Genomic DNA, 25,069 nt, shown 5'->3' on the forward strand with positions numbered 1-25,069 from the left:
AAAACTAGTTAACCTTTACCATCAGAATGTTTGCACAAGGTGCGGTGCCACTGTGGCAATACACACAGCCTGACCGAGCCGGTCAATCAGCCTGTGGGACAAACCATTATCGCTGTGTCCCTGGCTGCTGCTGCTGGGTTTTGTTTGTACAAATATTATATCACTTGAGACCGGTCAAAGCTATGTATGTTTGTTGGACTTCTTCCACACCGTACGTAGCCAACCGTGCTAATTTAAGTGCAGGGGAAGGACAACAAACTAAACACAAAAATACGTTTTAGCTATTACACAGTGCGTGACTGTAACGCCACGTCTACACAGGTGAGCCCAGCCGCCGTGTGGAACATTCCAGGGCGTGTCTCGAGGTATTTATAACTTAACTGCAGGTGAAGTCAGTTCATTTCCTTGTTCGTCTCCACTGCTGTGTGAGCTGCTGATGCTGCGATAGCTCCTCCGTGAGCCGCGGCGAGCGACTGAGTCCGAGAGAAGCCATGGGCCATGGCGAGCGCGTCTCCCAGTGATTGTGTCGACAGTGAGATGAGCTGTCCCATCTGCCTGGGCACGTTTGACTGCCCCTCCACGCTGAGCTGCGGACACTCGTTCTGCCTCCGGTGTCTGGACGGTGCCTGGGAGACAGCGAGCAGCTTCAGCTGCCCGCAGTGCCGAGCGGCCTTCCCTGAGCGACCCCAGCTGAAGAGGAACGTGGCACTCGCCAACCTGGTGGAGCAGCTCAGAGTTGGAGAGAAGATGGCCTCCCCTGTTCTGTGTGACGTCTGTAATGACAGGAAGACTCCCGCAGTGAAGACCTGCCTGAAATGTGAGATGTCCTACTGTGTGATGCACGTAAAGCCTCACGTGGAGAATCTCGGGTTGAAGGGCCACGACCTTGTGGCTCCCATTGCGAATCTGGAGGAACGAAGATGCAAGCAGCATGGGGACCCTTACAGGTTCTTCTGCAAGCAGGAAGTTGCAGACGCTGCACACGAGAGGCTCGTGTGCAGGGACTGCACCATCGCAGGAGACCACATAGGACATCGGGTCATCACACTCAAGGTTGAACACGAGACACGGAAGGTGAGGCCCTCATGGAGTGAGAGCCACTCGGGTGCAGACAAACGATACCACAACAAGAGCCGATTAAAGCTGTCACTGCGCATAATAACATGGGATGTAAAGCATCAGTGTTACTGGGAATAATGTAAAAATCTCATGAAACAAATATCACCGTGGGTTGATTCTCTCTCCATGGTCCTTTGCCTTTCTCAATGGTTTTATTTAACTTCACTTGTGTTTGTCGTGGTCAAATCTTGTGATCAAAAGTTAGTCTACTTCCTGTTGTCCAATAAATTCAAAATTTTGCACACGTACTCAGATCCAGAGACAATGCATGGCTGTATGAAAATCGGCACCAATTAATCAATTAATTGCCTCCGTTCAAGCCATTACATTTTTTGTTTGGACGGCTTATTAATTTTATATTTATGTGAGGTAAAAAACTCCGCGGTCCCTAAACTGTCGAATCGCCTTGCACAAAAAGCAGGCGCCGCGTGTCTCAGGTGCACCTGCTCTGTGTGAACGAGTTACGGCCACCATCACGCCACACAAAACAAATTAGTACTGCACTTTGAAGATTCCTCTATTAAATAACAAATTATTTCAAGTAAGCATTGATGTGGGAGCAGGCGTCGCATCATTGACGTACTTGTCGACGGTGAGTTAAACGAAGATGTGAAAAAAACTCCTTACATTTTTCTTTTTTAAACAACGTTTGTATTTAAAAGTGCACTAAAAAGTAAAAAAGGTGATTACACTTAATTCCTCTATTTGTATGTCCTGGTCAAATATTGTAATCAAAATGTTGTCCAGTTCCCGTTCTGAAATCGATCCCAAATTTTGCACACATATTCAATTCCAGAGACAATGCATTCCTGAATAAAAATCGGCATCAATTAATACACTATTTGCCTCGTTTAAAGCAATTAATATTTTGTATGCAAGCCTTATTTGACGAGTGCTTTGCGAACAGGTTTTGTGAAAAAAATATATTAATACCAACGTACGAGTCCAGAGTTGTTTGTATGTCGTGGTTAAATCTCATAAAAATGTCGTTCAGTTCCCATTGTCCAATCGATCCTAAATTTTGCACACACACTCAGATCCAAACACAATGCATGCCTGAATAAAATTCTCCATGAATTAATGAATTACTTGGCTCGTTTAAAGCTATACATTTTTTGTATGAAAGCCTTTTCGACGAGTCGAGGATCAGCTGCATATTGGCAAACAGCGCTGAATGGATTGTTTGGACAAATACGTTCAATAGGACCACCGACATACTTCGGGACATTCAGTTGCAATGATTTGAATTGGCTTGATATGCGCAAGGCACTCGTAATAGCTGATGAAAGACCCGCCACACAACGATTGATTGAACAGTATCCTGTCATAGTCACTCGACACTTCATGATTCGATTAAACGCACTTATGAGATTCTTGACAAATAATCATGAAGTGTTTGGACAGTTTGCCATAAAGCTCTGCGAATCTATCCAACGAATAATCAAGTGAATGCTCATAATGAAGCAGTGCTTCAATACTTCAGAGCTCTTAACACCTATGTACACAATAACAGCACAAGATCAATTACTGGATGCCACGAGAAATATTGAAAATATCCAAATGAACACAATAATTCCAAAGGACATAAATAAGACTGGAGGCTTGCCACGTGTATGTATAATATGTATAGGAGACAAAGTCATGTTTTGATCCAACATTGATGCTCTAAAGGACTTGTAACTGGTGCATTTGGATATATCACAAAAAGAACTTGGCCTATTCCTAGTCGTGCACAATTGCACAAGTTGAAATAGACTTTGGCAAGGACGGCACACACGACATTAAGCCCAAATCAGTTCAGTTCCCTGCTAATCGTGGCTATGGTACAGCTGAACGAAGAATGCTGCCACTAATTCTATCATGGACATCGACAGTGCACAAAATGCAAGGATGTACAGTGCATCATGCAGTCGTGTACTTGAGATCAAAGCTCTTCGAAGTAGGTCAGGCATATGTGGCCTTAAGTCGTGTTTGCTCGCCGGATGGACTTTAAATTTAAGATTTGGACAACTGAAAACTGACCGGAAACACACCATGCAATAATGAAGCGTTAGCAGAAATTAATAGAATGAAATTGTCTCTGTGTTTCAACCGAGAAGATGGATTCTGGCTTAGCAATCATTGGAAGGATGTAATAAACCATTTCGGGTCTTAATTGATTGTGTTCACGCTTACGGTGACTTTCAGACCGCATTCAATTCTTCCTCTCTCTCCCCCCTCCTCCGTACCGAGCATAGATGGACTCGTCCGTCTGAACAACCGCTAGTTGCTATCCGTGGTGCTACTGTTAGGAAAAAACCCGCCACTTTTTTCAAAATTTCTTGCTGTGGTTTTCACACCTGATGATTGCTTGTGTTGCAATCGAAAAGTTGTGAGAATTTTATTGTTTTATTTTTATTATTTTATTATTTCCCTTCTATGTGACTTTACTGAAAGAACCAAGAATATGAATCCTTGCAGTCACGAAAGCTTTAAATCGAAATTTCTAATAATATAGCGCGGATATCTCTATCTACTATCAACAATGTCATGATGCTACATAGTTGCTTGAGATGGCTGTATGTGTTAGTAGTACGTTTGGAATCATATAACCAATTCCATGCTAAAATTCTAGTATTTAGGTTGTGAAGAGTTGGAAACAAGTATAATATGAACTATCTTCTAGCATTCCTTTGTCAACTGAAGTCTCACAATATGAAGGGAGTGGTATCTGCTTTGACAATAACAAGGTGAGCTATAAGGTCCGAGGCAATGTAGACTATGCATGATATGGAATATCGCGTATCAATAATAAAAAGGCTAGTATGAAATTATAATAGAAAGTTCACCATTCATCTGCAAATCTTGACGAGCAATTTTTACTTATCAAAAGTTAGAACTTAACAACATAAGTAATTGAAGCAATTGAAACACACATGTCCACTTGATTATCATAGGGAAATAAAAAAATGCATAAATAATAGATACAATATTTACAATTTCAAACACTTGACAAATATCTTCGAAATATATTTTTTACAAATCTACTATGCTTTTATTATATTAGGGGATACCCAAAGATATATTTTATTATCTATATCCAGATATTAAATGTACATGTCATTTATGCACTTCTCTTCCCTTCCACTAATATACTGTCACCAAGAACAGAAGTTGCCATTGGAAGGTGAGAAAAAAACAATGGGTTTTGGTATGCTTTTAATCACTTTTCAGTCAACTACACTTGAAAAAACAGTTCAACACGGATACGAGCAGAAAGAGCTAGTAATACAGATTTAGTTATTATACTCAAAACACTTGCAAGTGTTCTACACTTCATGGCAAACTTAAATGATATTTTGCCTTCTACTACTAATGATTGACTATAATTTTGGCATACATTGTATCACACAAATAAACTTTGATCAAAATCCTAAATTTTAAAGCAGCTCATTATGCATAAAAAATATTCAAGGAGTGCCCCACGGTTTTATGTTTTAGTTACAAATGTCCAAAAATATTCCGATCAGCTGGTGATGGCTGAAAGAAAATAATTTGTTACTTTTTAGTGCACTTTAAAATAAAACCGTTGTCTTAAAAAAAAATTAAGGAGTTTATCTTATTTTCAGTCAGTCTGGGCTGACTGCCTGACCGCTTCTGGTGGGCATAATAGAGCGATCACTAAGGAGGGCTCCATGCGGAGTGAGGCTGAGAGGGGGCCGCTCAGGGATAGGAGTCTCCTCTGGTGCCTTCGTCTTTTGCAGAGTGGAGTCGTTGAGGAGACCCGAGCGGTGGAGGAGAAGAGGGGGGAGGCGGAGGCATTCGTGGGACGGATGAAGGCCACTCGCAAGGACGTGCAGGTGCCACGCATGGGCTCTGTGACCCTGTGACCTCCACCCTGCGTGGAGTCTGTGACTCCCTGTGAGGACAACTCCATAGATTCAAGTTAACTTTGCTAGTCTTGAGTCAATGTGTAGTAACTATGCAGGATATCTAATTATTATGGCTATAGTTGCTTGAAATGCAACTAAAAATGCTAATTTATATAAAAACATTCATATATTGTGTGACTGCAAAGCATTTCACAGGATAACTCGAATGACTTGCAATGGGTGAGATAAAAAACTAAACTTTTTATTTTACCAGCTAAGGCCCACTGAGCTATTAGCTCTTTTTCAGAAGCGACCTGGCTACAAATGATAGCTCAATGAAGCGGTTTATCATCCATCATGTGAAAATGTATAGCAGCCAAATACTCTAAATGCATGTTGATTCTAAATGTGGAGGAAAACCGGAAGACCTGGAGGGGATCAAGAGACATGCAAACTCCAAAAATACAGGCATCAGGGCTTGGATCGGGATCGAACCCACGACCTCCTGTTTACCAGGCAAGGTAGTTAACATCTTGCCACTATAGCGCCCTATAAAATAAAACGATATGGAGCAACACTTGTATTAAATAAAAAAAACAAGGAATTAACGAAACAAATAAAGATTTGGATAAAAATATGAAATCAGCAGTTAAATTTGACAAACACCAGATGCGACCTGAAGAGATATGCCTGATCAACTTGTTGGATGAAATTGTGCAAGTCGCAGATTAGAGAAAGCGTCACCAACCTTTTTGCAGCTTCTTCACTCGTCAAGATGGGCTCTGATTCTGCCACAATGTGACCAGTCTGTTCAAGCTTATCAGAATCGCCTGTAACCAGAATGAGTGGCGACTCTTCATTAACAGCTCATCCAGGAGCCTCAAAGCCGTGCTGCTCCAAGTACCCGTCTCTTCCCCTGGCTCACTCGGTGCACATCAAAGCGGATTACAACAGCATCAAGACCTTGCTGGACGCCTTGAAGTATGATGAGTAGGGCTGGGAGGTCATCGGAGACTTCAAAATGGTGGCATTCCTGATGCGTCTCCAAGGCGGTTTTACCAAGTTTCCCTGCTATCTTTGCCTTTGGGACAGCAAGGACACCAAGGCGCACTACCACAGGCGGGACTGGCCACAGTGGACCGAGTTCTCTGTGGGGAGGAACAACGTCAAGTGGGAGCCACTGGTGGACCCTTCAGAAGGTGCTGATGCCACCACTGCACATCAAATTGGGCCTTATGAAACAATTTGTCAGAGCTGTTGATAAGGAGTCGGCAGCCTTCAAGTACCTTCAAGACTTCTTCCCTAAGCTGTCTAAGACAAAGGTCAAAGCCGGTGTCTTCGTCGGACCACAGATAAAGAAGATCCCGGAGTGCAATGAATTCCCCAAGAAGCTCACTAGTAAGGATAATGCAGCTTGGAACAAATTAATCGCAGTGGTTCGGGGCTTCCTGGACAATCACAAGGCTGAAAACTTTGTGGAGCTGGTTGAGACTCTGGTAAAAAACTACAGCACCATGGGCTGTAGGATGTCCCTCAAAGTCCATATCTTTGATGCTCATCTTGATAAATTCAAGGAGAACATGGGAGCGTACTCGGAGGAACAAGGCGAGTGCTTCCACCAGGATATACTGGACTTTGAACGCCGCTACCATGGACAGTATAATGAGAACATGATGGGAGACTACATTTGGGGGCTGATTCGTGAAAGCGATTTACAGTATAATCGTAAATCTCGAAAAACTTCTCACTTCTAAATCTTTAGTAGTATTTTTTGTATTACTTTAGTATAAATACATGTTAATTTTTATTCATATGTTGTTGTTTTCTTACTTTATGTGAACAAAAAGACACAAATTCACCCGTTTTCTCATTGAAAATAGGTAATTTTCTAAATATCACTGTCCTGGTCACAAAAGCATAGTTTATGGGGAATAATAGCCATTTTCTATACTTTTTAGGCATAAGTAATTACTAAATAATACTTACTACCCAGGAACAAAAATTGTGTTACATAGTGTTATAAAAGCCCATCGTTCCGTTTGTCTGTCCATTTGTTTGTCAACAAAATTATAAGAGCCTTACAGAAGGCCTAAATAAAAATATAGTTGATCTAAAAGGTTTCCAAAAATTGTCCACCCCCCCTCCAAAAATAAGTTTACCCCCCCGCCACACAATTTTTATTTGTAGGCATATATACCTACACACCCTACATAAATAGTCAGTAGTATCTAGTGACTCTGCAGTGGTATCTATTGACTCTATTGTAGTATCTGATTCTATAGCAGTATCTAACTATAGAAGTATATTTTGACTCTCTACAGTAGTACCTACTGACTCCATAGTAGTATCTACTGACTCTATAGTGATATCTGACTCTATAGTACTGTCTACTGACTATAGAGGTATCGACTGACTCTATTGTAGTATCTGACTCTACAGTAGTATACAGTAGTATCGACTGACTCTACAGTAGTATCTACTGACTCTACAGTAGCATCTACTGAATCCATAGTAGTATCTACTGATTCTACAGTAGTATCTACTGAATCCACAGTAGTATCTACTGACTCCATAGTAGTATCTACTGACTCTATAGTGGTATCTGACTCTATAGTACTGTCTACTGACTATAGAGGTATCTACTGACTCTATTGTAGTATCTGACTCTATAGTAGTGTCTACCGACTCTATAATAGTATCTACTGACTATACAGTGGTAACTAAAACTCTATAGTAAAAACTGTACACATGGAGGGGGGGGGGGGGTGGAGGTGCAAAACGCCGAAAAGCCCTCTGAGCTAAAAAAATGTTTTTTTAGCCCGTCCTGCAGCAGTAATTGTGTGCTCTCTTGCTGGTCTCCATGCATGCTGTTCAGGATTTTCCTCAGCCAACTGGGACCACTGACCCGGTCCTAGCGCCCAATCGTTACACCCCTTTATCAGCTCCCGTCCGTCCGTCGCACGCCCAACCCACATAAGGTGATGGATTGCATGTGTGTCGTGTGGGGGCCGAGAGTATGAGGTGCCGCGACTTGCCTGAGCCTGTCGCGGAGTCGATGGTGGTCGCCAGTCCTGAGCCCGAGGTCCTGCGTTGCCGCGACAGGGAGCCCGGCAGCCAGAGGAGACCTGGCCCCACAGGCCACAGTTGTAACAGACCACCGATGAGCCGTCCGAGGGCGGGGTCCCCCGTTCGGGGCGGCGCATGTCCTCGCATGGTTGACTGCTGCTTGATCGCCAGCCACCCGTCGAGGCAGACGCAAAGGCCCGCGCAGAATGCTGGTCCTCCTCGGAGTCGCCGGTGTCAATGGCACAGGCGGCGATGGTTGCATCCCGCTGCAGCAGGAGGTGCACGTGAATACTTCGCGCAGCTCGCAGGGAGGAGAAGTCGTCATCGTCAGGCGCTGGGAGGACGACACGGAGCTCACGACCTAGGCGCAGCAGCTTCTGCAGGACGAGGGAGTCGATGCCTTCCTGGTCCATGCGCGGGTATTTGGCCCGCGCCAGGGCCAGCAGCGCGCTGCGGTAGGCCAGGGCCGACTCCATGGTGGTCCAGGTCCGAATGTCTAAACGGTGACAGGTGTCAGACGGTGGACCATAAATGGCCTGTATGTGCCGAAAGGCACCTTGTAAAGTGGAGTGTTCCTGCAGCGGCAGCGTGATGAATGACGCCAAGGCGTCATTGTCCAGCAAGGCCGGGAGGGCACGGAGCGCCTCTGCCTCCGACCACCCGGTCATCTCCCTGTGGGAGTCGAACCCACGCTGGACCGCAGCCCAGTCGCCACTGGCAGCTGAAAATACTTGTAGCGGCAGCAAGCGTTGCTGTACGGGCTGCAGCTGGCCGGCTAAGAGCTCCGCGGCCCCCGCTGCTGATGATGTCGCAGCAAGATGGAGGCCACGGGCAGCGGTCGCACTGGTGATGACGAGGCGGCCACAGATTGGTCGCCGCCCAACCCAGATGTGACGTCAGGTCCGGCTTTTATACACCTCTCCGGTGTGTCATCCTCTGTTTACGCCCCCTTGAGTTCCAGGAGGGTGGGGGTCCCGGGGGATCCCAGGACACCCCGCAGCCCCCTCCTGTTGGGAGGGGCCCCGGGAGATCCTGGAACACCCCGTAGCCCCCTCCCTCCCGGGCTGTGGATCGTAACAGCTTTTCCCGCCAGTTCGCGGTACCCCCCTGATGGGCATTGTCCGCCATTGCGAATTAGTGCAGCCCATCCACAGCGCTACACACGCGCGTACACGATCCGACGCTACATATGGAGTGCCTGGCTCTGCACGTCTAAGCACCTCCCCCTGATCTATGTACTCTCTAACCGTAAGCTGATCTCTCTCACACTCATTAACTCTCTCCCAGAAAACAATAAAACACAATTATTAATGTCCACTGTCAATTTGTACACAACGTTCGTCACAACAGTGAATGCAGGAACCACTATGAAGCAAAAACAATGTATAAGTCATGCAGATTTAAAACCTGTTTTATTGCATTTAAGTTCGTATGAATGTATCATGTATTCGTGATTGAGTATCGGTGTCGTACATGTTAATGGTAAGGATAATTACCTAATTGCGTCTACATTTTACGTCTTCAACTCTATTGCTATACGCTTGTTATTTTTGTTGTCACCTGCATAGATTTCCAATGTAACGCAAATGCTGCTTTGAAAGAGGGCACCAAGTCACCTGATGGTATTAATAATTGACACAAAATAACCATGTTATGGAGAATATTAATACAAACGGATAAGCAGACATTACATCTTCATATATCTGTCTCTACGTAAAAATGATGCATGTAAGAAACTTAAAAAATCCCATCAGCCCCACTAACTGAGAGTACATGCATTAAGAAGTATTGATTCAGTACAGGAAACTAGAGAGGTTCATGCATCATATAATTTTGCATCTGATTAGGATCCATATGAAAATATGGTCATTGCATATCATTTTTGGCAGGTCAGCAGCATTGATTCATGCGAGCCTGACTCTGCTAATGAGACACTCCATGTCAAAACAGGTCCAGAGTTTGCTTCTACTGAAGCAATTCTGCTAAAATTATGCATTACCAAATAGCCATGGGGCTGACAGATTGTGCACAACATACTTGTATTGTTTAGGTGGAAAGACAGATCTATGAAGTAGGCGACTTGTGTGCTTATCGATTATATTAATAGTTTGCAGATAATGATCAAAACACCTGGATGAAGGCTTCCCAACATCGTGTTAATCATTGAGGCTAGTGTGGCCATACTTAGTTGCGCTGGTCAACTCCCTCCTCATTAGGGTTGACAACTTCCCAGGTTTGACTTGCACAGCTTGGGAGTTGGCTTCGGTGTTCGGGTGGTAGGAATTGATTTGTAACAGAATGTGGCCGTATTGGGTTGCTCTTCATTACGCCATACTGCACGGTTTAGATAAACCTGGGCCGACTATTAAATATGCCTTGGTTTAGTTTGTGGACCTACCTCCACTATCCCACCTGGTAATAGGGCTCTGAAAAAGTAAATTGATAGAATTCATCACACACCCTTTGCAGAATTCCATGGCCCAGACCAAGGTTCGCATCGCAGGTGAGTTCACCCGCATGAGGGCGACGCTGAATGAGGACGAGAGGGCAGCTCTGGACCGTGTGGACGTGAAGGGGCGCGAGCTGCTGTCCCGGATCGAGGAGAACATCACTCATTACGAGCGCGAGATCAACGAGCTCCAGGCAGCAGCCACACGCCTGCGCGCTCTGCAGGAGGAGAGGGACTCGCTCACGTTTCTGCAGGTAGAGCGCTTGTGGAGCCTGGGCGAGTGTCCCAGTTTGACAGAGCCCTCAGCAGTAGAGAAACTCCTGGCTAAAGGGTTAATGTATATGAACACATCTATGTGAGTTCAACAATGGTTGCCGAGCACAGGCCCCAAGACTTGGAACAAACAGTGACTGGCTACTGACAGCTTCGATAGTAGAGCAAATAAAAACGAACACACGGTTATAGGAACCTGGGAATAGAGACCAAGCAAGTATATTTCATGGACGTTTAGTGTGAGTAAATAAGAGAAATGTGGTGTCCTACAATACGGTGGTTAACCCTTTCCAATTCTCAGACATCTGCAAGTTGCAGCGTGGCTCCCATTCACCGTTGAATATTGGAACACGCTAGAATTTAGCGTAATATTTATTCAGAGAGGCATAGCGCATTGGTTTTTAAAACATTGTAGCCACCGCAGAGAACAGTAGCGACACGACCTCACTCTGCAATAGTGGGAGCCAAACTGTGCCAAATGCCCTCCTGCATAGCATTGTCGGAGCCTTGGTGCTGATAAAATGATATTATTTTAGGTCTAATGACAAACGAACACGTATCATTACACTTACAATACACGTACTGATAACAAAGGAAGTGACTAATCTACAAAGAGAGTCTGTGTGCATCTTCATCCCATAAACACATTTTGATTTTCATCAAATTGTTTCTTTTCCAAGATCTCTTTCACTACCCTCGCCATTTCCTTATTTTGGTCATCATCCCATGAATGCTCTTGCTCTGGTTCCTATTCTCATCGTGTTGTACATTAATACAATAATACACTCTGATCACTCCTGTCCATCTATGGTTAAATTTATCTTATATTATTGATCAATCTCTGTCCATTTTTTCTTTCACAGGGTCATATGAAGAAGACAGAGAGGTACCTTAGTTCACGAACACAGGCTGAGGCTGGGTTTGCTCACCATATGAATGCGTTAGTAGGAGAGGGATTTGAAGAATTCAGTAAAGAATCGGCGAGTGTTGCTGTGTCTATCTCCATGTCTGTCTCTCTCTCGAGGTCTTTGTGTGTCTCCTGTGTCCATGTCTTTGTTCCACCTCCTTTGTTGGTCTCTACTACTATTGGTTTCTGCTACTGTATATCTAACTTGTACCCTATGGTGGCACAGTCCGTTGTGTAGGATCTTTACTTTAAAATGTTTTTAGCACCTAAAGTCAAGGGGGTATTATTGCAGAGTTTAGCAACACAGTGGCTGAGCACAAGGGTTTCCGTGTCTTTTCTCTGTCTCCCCGTGTCTGTGAAAAATTATATTGTATGCTTCAATGCATCCATCTTCCTCTGTCCATAGTTGAGCAATATTTATTAAGGACCCTGTACTCGTTCTCTGCAACATTGACGCTTTTGTTTCATTGTTGCTGTGCTCACGCACCACGGATCTCCTTCATAAGATAGCCGGGCAACTAGCTAAGCGGGACAACCTTGGTACAAATCAAAATAAGCTTAATATTGAACATTACCCTGCCCACCTCCTGCAGGATTCTACCCTAAAGTGATTTTATTCTACTCATCTACCCTGTGCTGTATCAGTGCTGTGTCTGCACTGTTTGTTGTCTACGTGTTGACACGTGATAGTGTCAAGTCCTCTCTCCCTCCCCCGTGTGCTTAGGACTGAGCACCCCTCACCACCTGCTCTTCCGAGTGACTTGACTGTGGGTGACGTGAGCTGGCTGAGTGGAGTCATTGAGAAGCTCAAGCTGTCTGCACCACGTGAGTTCACATTTACACGGCCAAGACACGTATGTATGTTCAACTTATTTTCCACCGTACATAGCCAACCGTGCTAATCAGAGGTCATAAACGGACATATAGAAGGAGACAACAACAATCGCCATTCACCACTAAGTGGCGGGTACGTCACCACGGCGCTAGTGCCAGGCTATGTGCACGTTAAGGCCACGTGAAGTGTCGAACGACCGCTGGCTGACAGGAGGTCACGGGACAAACCCAGGTGCCATGGGTCAACTGACTGAAATGACTGGCCGATGCACCCCTAGTCACAAGGAGACAGACCAAAGGATAGACACACACATACAAATAAATCCAGGAAGATTTAAATTAAATATATTTGTTTTTGTAGTGACAGATGATATCATATTCATCATCATCATTTCCCCAATGAGTTAATCAAACCTGTCTCAGTGCAAGGGGGAGGACTGTGCTTTTGAAACAGCCAAGTCCAAATAGCAGGTCCCTGGGTTCAATCTCCAATTCTAACTCCTATCTAGGATAGCCAATGTCCTCAAGTGCAATGAGTCTAGCCTTAGCTTAGTCTCCAATTACTGAGCAACAAACCCAACATTCACCACTCATGACACTCAATTCACTCTCAAACAGGGGTGAGGGCATCGATATCAGTGGCGGAGGTAGAGTGTAGCTCAATAACGTAGAAAACTCAGCTTCTGTCGCACGGGAGTAATGCCATCAACATTTTCATAATCATCCATGATCTCTCCACTGCTGGATGAATGCCTCCACAAGTGATGATGTAGTTACTCCTTATCTCATTTTACATTTCTAGAGTGCCCTAGCTTAATGCTCTCACATCGTCGCTCCATCTCTCTGGCAAACACTCACCATGGGCTGCTGCTCCCTCATTAGTGTCGACCACCAGACCTCGTCCCTTCTGGCGATGTGTCCCGCCTGAGCGCTCCTCACTATCGTCACCATGGGCACATAGTCCGTAGTAGGTGTCCAATGCAAATTTCGTAATTTGTATCCATTTTCCTCTGTCTTGTGCCACATTTTTCTGGCACCTATCTCTTTTTTCATTCTGTGTTAGGTCTTGCTTTATGAGTCTGTATGAATCGCTATTGGTCTCTACGAGTCTCAAAGAGTATCTACGAGTCTCAATGAGTATCAACAGCTCTGCATATATCTCTGGATCTGTGAGTCTCTATGGATCACTAAGTCTTTGGGTCTCTACGAGTCAATCATCACTATCTATTGGCAGATAGCCTGAAGTAGGTATCCACTGCATATTCCGTAATCTGTTTCCACTTTTCTCTCTACTTTGTAGTGCCAATATGCTCAAGCAGTGACCACATCTTTCTGGCACCAATCTCTTGTGATGTCGGCATCAAGCCATTCTATAGCGCCCCTACTTTTTTTAACTTACCAAATGCTTTTATGATGCTGCCGCCGCATCGGCAACGATGCACAATCACAAATAACAAAACAGGTCAACACATTATTCAGAGCACACGTATATTTTTACACGTGAAGTGAAAAAGGGCCATTGCCCGAAACGTCCACTACTATATTTTTTATTTTAAGGCAGTCTTCTTAGTAGCTTATATTATGTTATATGATTTGCATGTGTTCCCTTATGCACGGGCTCCTCTTTCTGTCTTGTCAGTTTAATTACAAGTGTGTACTTCTCCATCCTTATCTGTGCACTTTTAAGCTTTTGTTAAATGTAATTTGTATGTATGTTGAACTTATGTTGCAACATACTGAGCCAACTGTGCTTATCGGAAAATTTGTCAGAATGTGTCAGTGTTCATGCATCTGAACAATTTATCACAATAGGTGCCACTGCACTGATTGAAAACTTTCCCTAATTAGACACACGCTCTGCTGCTTTTCATTGTCAAGTTCAAATGTCCAATAGCACCCCCACCTGCTCTCCCCCACACTCGCTCATATATAGTCAAGTTTGGCTGTTATATCACCCGTTATTACACGAGAAATGGATAAGGCATGAGGAGAGACTCTCAGTAAAATCGTGAAAATTATGATTCATTTAACATTGATGAATAAGGAATGGGCGATGTGTCCATTCCATTGTAACAGATGAGTCCATTCGTAGCTTATCTGAGGCACAATTAGCATGCATAGTGTTCAGTAATCAACCTGAGTCTCATGACCACACTTCATGAGGATTATTGCGATTTGAGGTTGTTAGATCCAGACTGATGCACCTTTGATAATTCTTAGGGTTCAGCGTTCATACGCGAAGCTCACAGAGCCAGACTCAGATAAAACTGTGTTTTAATAGACTGTATATGCATGACAGTAAATTACCACTGCCCATGTACACTACTGTATTGCTAAGACGTTAATAGATTAACCTTAAACGAGTTTAATTAACTATTAAATGAGCTCTATGAACACTACACGCGTATATTATTGAGTGACGTGCTGTTGCTATTTTGCGTGTATATGTTTAACACACAGATGCTATAGTTGTATTTCGATTTAAAGCTTTCGTGACTGCAGGGATTCATCTTCTTGGTTCTTTCGGTAAAGTCACGTAGAAGGGAAATAATAAAATAAAAATAATAAAACATAATAAAATTAAAATGCTCACGACGTTTCGACCACAACACAAGCAGCCGTCCTCAGGTGAAGAAACAGAGCTGTCGGAAAGACAGCGTCCCAATGAACACCGCCAAGCTTGGCAGCGTATATTTAAGCTGGGTCGGGGGGAGGAGAGCGCCTTGACAAAGGAGTTTACATATCAACACCGGAATTAAGCATATTGATGGAAAATGCAGATATGGGATTAGTCACTCCTTGTGGAATGTGTAGGTGGTGGGGGGTCTCAAAGTCATATTATGCTAGTGTATTATGTAGGATTAGCAGTGATAAAGGGAGGAAGTAGGATTACCAGTAATAAAGGGAGGGAAATTTTAATCAAGGACTGAATACTGAGGTACCCCCCGTGGTGAGACACTGCTTAAGCAATACATACTTCAGCTGGAATGGAACTTTCTACAAACAAACTGAGGGCACCCCAATGGGCTCCCCCCTATCTCCGGTTGTAACCAACGTTTTCATGGAGAAATTTGAGACTGACGCCATCCAGACTGCCACTCTACGCGCGACCTTATGGAAGAGGTACGTGGATGACACTTTTGTCATCTGGCCACATGGCCGGCTTGCTCTAAGTCTAAACCAATTCGTCGACCACATCAATTCCATACACCCAGCCATCAGATTCACCATGGAAGTCGAAAAAGATGGCAAGCTACCCTTTTTGGATGTCCTAATTAAAAGCAGACCTGATGGTTCAATGAGCCCATCTGTCTACAGGAAATCTACCCATATGGATGCTTACCTAAAACCGGATTCCCACCACTGTGCAAATCACTACGCAGGCAAAACGTTAATTACAATAAAATATGTAACATTATACCTATACATTAATATATAGCGCACACACAAATGAGTGTACATCACTCTTACATGGGCTCTATTAACAGCACACGTGTGCAGTGCCAGAATAAACTAGTGCAGGGCCTGTAGCATATGTTATTAAGGGGCCCTACATATAAATAAAAAACACGCATTTTTAACTTGCACAGTAAAGTAATTGCATTTTTCATTTGCTATACTACCAGATAATACGACAAATCGATAACCTTAAACACCCAGTCGTTCATAAAGTTGAAGGCAGTATAGTACTATAGCAATAGAGCAAGTGCAGAATCACTGAAGCGGAATTGACAGCTTGAAAGCATTTAGGCCCTCGAAAGTGCACGGGCCCGTAGCATTTGTAGCTACTTTTGCTACTAGGATAATATGACACTGCACACACACGAGTGTACATCACTCTTACATGGGCTCTATTAACACCACACGTGTGTGTACGATCAAGTGAGGAAGCTGTTGCTATCCTGCTTGTGAGAGTGTTTTACACACACGCGATTATGCCGAAGATTATTAGGATTTAATTATTAGTACTTGAGGCTGAGAGATCCAGACTCAGACACGTTTAAAATTCTTAGGGTTCAGTGTTACAGCCTGAAGCTTTCAGAATCGAATGAAACTTTAGTGTTTATTCGACAACCAGACCAAGGCATAATCTAAATTACTACACGGGCAACAACAAGTTAATTACAAAAGAACACGAATCAATACATACCGATACGTTGATATAGACAGAGATCCAGCGTGTAGCCTTAACAGACTGTTGGGGCAACTGCTGTAAGCGAGCTCCTATGAATGCCGGCACGGCACACGAGGGGTGGGTGGCCAGCACCACGCCCGACCGCCTTTGTCTCCCCAGTGGCGATGTTTACACACAGCAGTCATCACTACACTATCACACACACGAGTGTACATCACTACACTATCACACACACGAGTGTACATCACTACACAATCACACACACACGAGTGTACATCACTACACTATCACACACACACACACACACGAGTGTACATCACTACACTATCACACACACACACACGAGTGTACATCACTACACTATCACACACACACACACGAGTGTACATCACTACACTAACACACACAGTGTACATCATTACACTATCACACACAGTGTACATCACTACACTATCACACACACGAGTGTACATCACTACACTATCACACACACACACACACACGAGTGTACATCACTACACTATCACACACACACACGAGTGTACATCACTACACCATCACACACACACGAGTGTACATCACTACACTATCACACACACACGAATGTACATCACTACACTATCACACACAAAGTGTACATCACTACACTATCACACACACACACAGTGTACATCACTACACTATCACACACACACACACACGAGTGTACATCACTACACTATCACACACACACACACGAGTGTACATCACTACACTATCACACACACACACGAGTGTACATCACTACACTATCACACACACACTCACGAGTGTACATCACTACACTATCACACACACGCACGTGTGCATCACTACACTATCACACACACACGAGTGTACATCAATACACTATCACACACACACGAGTGTACATCGCTACACTATCACACACACACACGAGTTTACATCACTACACTATCACACACACACACGAGTGTACATCACTACACTATCACACACACACACGAGTGTACATCACTACACTATCACACACACACGAGTGTACATCACTACACTATCACACACACACACACGAGTGTACATCACTACACTATCACACACACACGAGTGTACATCACTACACTATCACACACACGAGTGTACATCACTACACTATCACACATATACGAGTGTCCATCACTACACTATCACACACACACACGAGTGTACATCACTACACTATCACACACACGAGTGTACATCACTACACTATCACACATATACGAGTGTCCATCACTACACTATCACACACACACACGAGTGTACATCACTACACTATCACACACACACACGAGTGTCCATCACTACACTATCACACACACACACACGAGTGTCCATCACAACACTATCACACACACACGAGTGTACATCACAACACTATCACACACACACAAACGAGTGTACATCACTACAACAACCGCCACCGCCATTCGCCACTAAGTGGCGGTGACGTCACCACGACGCTTGTGCCAGGCCAAGTGCACCTTGAGGCCACGTGAAGTGTCGAACGCCTGCTGGCAGGAGGTCACGGGGCAGACCCAGGTGCCACGGGTCGACTGACCGAGATGACCGAGATGACTGGCTGATGCACCATCTGTGCCCCCTACTGTACCAACTTGCTGTGCTTTAGCCACCCGGCGCTCCGCTCGTTGTTGTGAGCGTCGCTCCTCCGCCCTCCGTTGTTGTTGTAGGGCGACTGCCTCCAACTGCCCAGTAGCGTCCTTCACGAGCCTCCTCCACTGAGGCCGATCTTGACACCGCTGGTACCAGTCATCGGCAAGTCCACTCAGCTCCACGTCCTCCTTTACCACATCACTCCATCTCTTCTCTAGCCCGTGCCGCGCCCATTTAGCCCCCTCGATCCGGCCGAACAAAAGCTGTTTAGGCATGCGGTGGCTGGGCATGCGGGCTACATGACCCAGCCAACGCAGCCTTGCCTGCCGGAGGAGCTCACTGATGGGACTTTGCCCAGATCTTTCAAGGACTTGTGAGCTCCTCACACAATCCAGCCTGGTTAAACCCAGGATGGATCGTAGGCAGGCCAGCCTAAATGTTTCCAACCGGCGAAGATGCTCCATTAGGGGGGGTCCACGTTTTGCAAGCGTAGAGAAGGGAGGAAATGACCGTAGCCGAGAAGACCTGAAGCTTCGTGCGGAGCGACAGACCAGGTAGCTTCCACACAGCGTTACGCAACCGATGAAAAGATATTGCCGCCCGACTGATTCGGAGTGAGACCTCTGCTGATAAACTGGAGCCGGTCATAAGCACACTGCCCAGATATGGGAAACTCTCCACTCTCTCCACAACTGCCCCATCACCGATTGGGAGTTGTGGGGGTGGAGTGTCCGATGGTACAAAATACCCAGGCAGGTGCTTAGTTTTGGTGGGGCTGATGGTAAGGCCCCACCTCTTAGTGGCACGCTCTAGTCTCAGCAGCAGCGTCTCCAACTCCTCTTCTGAATGAGCAGCTATTACCAAATCATCGGCATACATAACGTGGTTGACCAATAGGGAGCCATCCCTTGATCGCACCCGGGCGTCGATCAGCCTCCCATTATATCTGTACCAAATGGAAATTCCCCCGGTACAGCTATTGAAGGCTTCACGAACTACGCAGTCGAAATATATGTTACATAATGTGGGAGCCAGAGGACATCCCTGTCGCACCCCAAGGTGTACAGGGAAAGGCTCCGACTCCCGGCCACGTAGTTTTACCCGGGCCCGTTCACCATCATGAAGGTCCTTAATGATCGTGAGCAGAGGGTCAGGGACTCCGAAAGCACGAAGAACAACCCAGAGCCCAGTCCTACTGATGGTATCATAGGCCTTGACCAGGTCAATAAAGCAGAGATGTAGGTCTTTTTGGAATTCCCTACACCTCTGCTGTAGCAGACGGACAGAAAATATGGCATTTGTGCAGGACCGCCCTTTCCTGAAACCGCATTGGGGCTCCGCAAGCCTCTTCTCAGCGTGCCTAGCAAGGCGATGTTGAATAATCCTTGCCAGGACCTTACCCGGCACACTGAGGAGTGAGATGCCCCTGTAGTTGTCACAGTCGGTACGGTCCCCCTTCTTAAAGAGGGGGACCACCAGGGCATCCTTCCAGTCCTGCGGAACCCATCCAGTGGTCCAGACTGTTGTTATGATGTCATATAGGGCAGTCTGTGCACAAACGCCACCCTCCCTCAGCATTTCGCTTGGGAGATCATCTCTGCCCGGTGCCTTTCCTGGTCTCAGACTCCGGATCGCCCTCAGTACTTCCTCAACAGCTGGCACCTCAGCCAGCCACTCACAGGGGGTGACCTCTTCCAATATTTGAGGCACCGCAGCCTCAGCAGGGATATCCCCACTTTGTGCCATGATGTTTTCCTGGCTGAGAGATTTTCCCTCCCCCAGGACCTCACAGAAATGCTCAGCAAATCTGCAAACCTGTTCCTGGGGGTCGGAGATTGGATCACCGTTTTTTCCTCTAATGATGGTAATAGGTGTGGCGCTGCAGGTTACTTTTTTGATGGCGTTAAATAGTGATTTGTGATCGCGGGCCACTGAGGCAGACTCCATCTCCTCAGCAACCCGCGACCACCACCCATGCTTACAGCGCCTTACGGCTCTCAGAACCTCCGAGCGAAGGCTGCGGTAAACCTCCTCATTCTCTGACGTGGGATGCTGTATGCGATGAGAGTGGGCCTGTCGCTTTTTCTCAATTAACCTGAACACCTCCTCTGTCAGCCAGGGTTTCTGGGGAGGTCTGGACCGCGTACCCAAAGCAGCCATTGCAGCTGCATGAGTCACAGTCTTAAACCTCGCCCATTTACCCTCGACATCAGGTGGAGTGGGGGACGATGCCAACCATAGCTGCAAGCGATGATGAAATTCTCGCTTGCAACTTTCATCAGCTAACTGAGACAGTGTGCATCACTACACTATCACACACACACATGAGTGTACTTCACTACACTATCACACACACACACGAGTGTACATCACTACACTATCACACACACACACGAGTGTACATCACTACACTATCACACACACACAAGTGTACATCACTACACTCTCACACACACACACGAGTGTACATCACTACACTATCACACACACACACGAGTGTACATCACTACACTATCACACACACACAAGTGTACATCACTACACTATCACACACACACAAGTGTACATCACTACACTATCACACACACACACAAGTGTACATCACTACACTGTCAATCACACACACGAGTGTATATCACTACACTATCACACACACGAGTGTACATCACTACACTATCACACGAGTGAGCAGCTGGTGCGGTGTGTAAACGTCACCACAGGGGAGACAAAGGCGGCCGGGCGTGGTGTTGGCCAACCCCAGCCACCTCGTGTGCCGTGTCGGCCTTCACAGCCACTCACCAAAAGCACTTGCTGCTACTTTTGTGAAAGGTTATACGGGAGATCGTTGTGTTTGTTGTACACACACGGACGCTACGGCGTGTTGATATCCACGCTGCTGATGCTGCTGCGATTCACTGCACCACCTCCTGGCACCTCGCAAAGCCCCGCAGGGGCTGGGCCTGGGCAGGGCTCGCACGGGCAGCCACCACCACCACTCTGCCTAGCAGGTGCTACAGGCTGCGGGGCCACGTGGTGGGGCAGTTACCACCCTGCCTAGCAGGTGCTACAGGCTGCGGGGCCACGTGGCGGGGCAGCCACCACCCTGCCTAGCAGGTGCTACAGGCTGTGGGGCCACGTGGCGGGGCAGCCACCACCCTGCCTAGCAGGTGCTACAGGCTGCGGGGCCACGTGGTGGGGCAGTCAACACCCTGCCTAGCAGGTGCTACAGGCTGCGGGGCAGCAGATGGCGGGGCAGCAGATGGCGGGGCAGCAGATGGCGGGGCAGCAGATGGCGGGGCAGCAGATGGCGGGGCAGCAGATGGCGGGGCAGCAGATGGCGGGGCAGCAGATGGCGGGGCAGCAGATGGCGGGGCAGCAGATGGCGGGGCAGCAGATGGCGGGGCAGCAGATGGCGGGGCAGCAGATGGCGGGGCAGCAGATGGCGGGGCAGCAGATGGCGGGGCAGCAGATGGCGGGGCAGCAGATGGCGGGGCAGCAGATGGCGGGGCAGCAGATGGCGGGGCAGCAGATGGCGGGGCAGCAGATGGCGGGGCAGCAGATGGCGGGGCAGCAGATGGCGGGGCAGCAGATGGCGGGGCAGCAGATGGCGGGGCAGCAGATGGCGGGGCAGCAGATGGCGGGGCAGCAGATGGCGGGGCAGCAGATGGCGGGGCAGCAGATGGCGGGGCAGCAGATGGCGGGGCAGCAGATGGCGGGGCAGCAGATGGCGGGGCAGCAGATGGCGGGGCAGCAGATGGCGGGGCAGCAGATGGCGGGGCAGCAGATGGCGGGGCAGCAGATGGCGGGGCAGCAGATGGCGGGGCAGCAGATGGCGGGGCAGACAAACGCACCGCTGTACTGTACTTCTGTGCTCTCGCCAGCTGCGCCGCCTGACTTCGCCAACGCGCGGTGACCGGCGTGGTGAAGTATGGTCAAATATCCCCCTCGACCCGCACGGTGTAGGGAGGCCCTCATCCAGCAGCGGATTGACAAAGTGCCCGTTACATGTCATCACACCGATAGCTACGCATTACAACGTTGCATAACAATGCTCATTATGAATTGCTCTACTGTAGTGTACGTGCGTGTTAGTGCACGAGTGCTATTGTTATAGTGGTGCTGTTGTTACACGGCTACTGTGATTATCGTTACTGCAGACGGACGCTCACCGACTGTGGACCCAAACTCGGCCTACAACAACCTCCAGATTTCCTCGGACCTCAGGACGGTGACGTGGACCGCTGTCTCCCAGGGTCGCCCCGATCACCCACACCGCTTTGATGGCTGTCTACAAGCCCTGTGCTCCGAGAGCTTCTCGTCGGGTCAGCACTACTGGGAGGTGGACGTGGGGGGTGCGGCGGGGAGCTGTGAGGTTGGAGTCGCGTACGGGACGATCGCACGGAAAGGGAGTGGTGACGAGTGCAGCCTGGGACTGAACGACTCATCCTGGGTTTTATATACATATAACAACAGCTGCTACGTGCGTCATGGTGGTGTATCGACCTCGGTGCCGGTGAGGGATCCTCCCCGGAGAGTCGGGTGTCACCTGCACTGGGAGGCGGGGCTGCTGTCGTTTTACAGCGCCGACTCCATGGAGCTGCTGCACTCCGTCCACCACTCGTTTAGTCAACCACTCTACCCCGCACTGAGTGTGTGGGGTGATGATGGTGACTCAGTGAGGATTCTGGATCTGAGTCGTGCGTCCTGAGAGCACGGAGTGTGAACAGCGCAGAGAAACGGGCACAACGCACAGACTCACGCACACAAAAACAAAGATCCCCTGTGTAGCCTTAACAGATTTGGGGCAAGTGCTGTTAGCGAGCACCTATGGGACCATCTATAAATGACGTCACGCACCTAGGGGGGGGGCAGACATTTGTGACGATGGGGGGGGGGGGGTGAAAAATGTGACGTCACGTCAAAATGCGCAACTTAAATAAATATAGACAACACGTTCTACTTAATTAAATAGACTTTTTAATAAATGTTTTCTCCTACAACATCAGAGTGCAGCGCCACATTAAATATGCACTACAATGACAATAGTTTAAAGCTATTTGAGGCATGTTTTATTTTCTTGGGGGGGGGGGGGCATAACTTTGTGACGTCATATTTTAGGGGGGTCTGACTTTTTGTGACGCCGTGTGACGAAGGGGGGGGGGGTCAAAAATCCGTGACGTCATTTATGGACAGCCCCTATGAAGGCCGGCACAGCACACTAGGGGGTGGGTGGCCAACACCACGCCCGGCCGTCTTTGTCTCCCCAGTGGTGATGTTTACACACCGTACCAGGAACTCTTTTTTCAGGCTGAGTCGACCTAGGGGAGGCCCATGACCGGTTCACCAACACCATTGACGATTATCGGAATCGGTCCAGGATCTCCCCTAGGTCGACTGAGCCTCAAATGAGTACCTGCTGCGATGTGCAAACATCGCCACTGGGGAGACAAAGGCGGGTCGGGCGTGGTGCTGGTCACCGACCCCCTCGTGTGCTACAGTGCCGGCCTTCATAGGTGCTACTAGCAAACAGCACTTGCCCCTACAGTCTGTTAAGGCTACACGGGGGATAATTTTCTTTGGGTTAGTAGGTTGGTCTGTCTGCCTTTGTCTGTGTGTGTCTTTGTTACTGTGTCTGTGTGTGTGTGTTTTTGTTACTGTGTGTGTGTGTATTTGTTACTGTGTCTGTGTGTGTGTGTCTGTGTGTATTTTTGTTTTGGTGCTGGCCACCCACCCCCTCGTGTGCAAGAGTGACAGCCTTCACAGGCTCTGTTATTTGCTACGAACAGGCCTTTCCCCAACAGCCTGTTAAGACTACACAGACACACACACACAGATAGACAAACACACTCACACACATACAAACACACAGACACAAACAGATAGACACATGTACACACACACATACACTCACAAATACACTCACAAACAGATACATACACACACAGATACAAAGACAAATATCCCCCGTATAGCCTTAACAGACTGTACGGGCAAGTGCTGTTAGTGAGCACCTATAAAGGCCGGCACTTCACACGAGGGTGTGGGTGGCCACCATCACGCCTGGCCGCCTTTGTTTCCCAAGTGGCGAAATTTACACATTGTACCAGGTACTTATTTGAGGCTGAGACGACCTAGGGGAGGCCCATGACCGGTTTACAAACAACATTGATAGCGATTATATGAATCGGCCTTGGTTCTCCCCTAGGTCAACTCAGCCTCAAATTACTACCTGGTGCGATGAGTAAACATTACCCCTGGGGATACAAAGGTGGGTCTCTCCCAGGCTGGCCTTCATAGGTGAAACTCACTAACAGCACTTAACTCAACAGTATTTTAAACCTATACGGGGGATCTTTGTCTTCGGGTAAGTGGGTTGATATGTATGCCTTTGTGTGTCTTTGTTACTGTGTTTGTGTCTTTGTTACTGTGTCTGTGCGTATCTTTGTCTTTGTGTGTCTTTGATATTGTGTTTGTGTCTTTGTTTCTGTGTCTGTGCGTGTCTTTGCGTATTTCTGGGCATGGTGCTGCCTACCCACTCCCTCGTGTGTCACAGTGCCAGTCTTCATAGTTGCTACTCGCTACTAACAGCACTTGCCCAACAGTATTTTAAGGCTACATGGGGTATCTTTGTCTGTAGTGTATAGAGAGCCATGTGCGCAGTGTGGGGTGGAGCGGTGGTGCAGTGGTTAGTGCACTGGTGGGGGAGGGCGGGGGGAGCCAAGGTTCTCTCTGACGTCACCGTCCCTCGCACCGCGCGCCACGTGGCGCTCAACGCCGAGAGG

The 25,069-nt window shown here is 47.2% G+C and overlaps 1 protein-coding gene across 1 annotated transcript; it reads left to right on the forward strand.

Annotated features, from left to right (window-relative positions):
* Positions 1–498: 498 nt before the first annotated feature.
* On the forward strand, positions 499–23,142 carry LOC144733207 (E3 ubiquitin-protein ligase TRIM11-like). Its single transcript, XM_078615001.1, has 6 exons — positions 499–1,074; positions 4,863–4,958; positions 10,506–10,739; positions 11,622–11,644; positions 12,390–12,490; positions 22,445–23,142. The coding sequence occupies exons 1-6, from the start codon at positions 499–501 to the stop codon at positions 22,993–22,995; spliced, it is 1,581 nt and encodes a 526-aa protein (XP_078471127.1). The 3' UTR covers positions 22,996–23,142.
* Positions 23,143–25,069: the final 1,927 nt, after the last annotated feature.

The sequence above is a fragment of the Lampetra planeri genome, chromosome 45 (assembly GCF_965212315.1).
Source record: "Lampetra planeri chromosome 45, kcLamPlan1.2.h2, whole genome shotgun sequence".
NCBI lineage: Eukaryota > Metazoa > Chordata > Hyperoartia > Petromyzontiformes > Petromyzontidae > Lampetra > Lampetra planeri.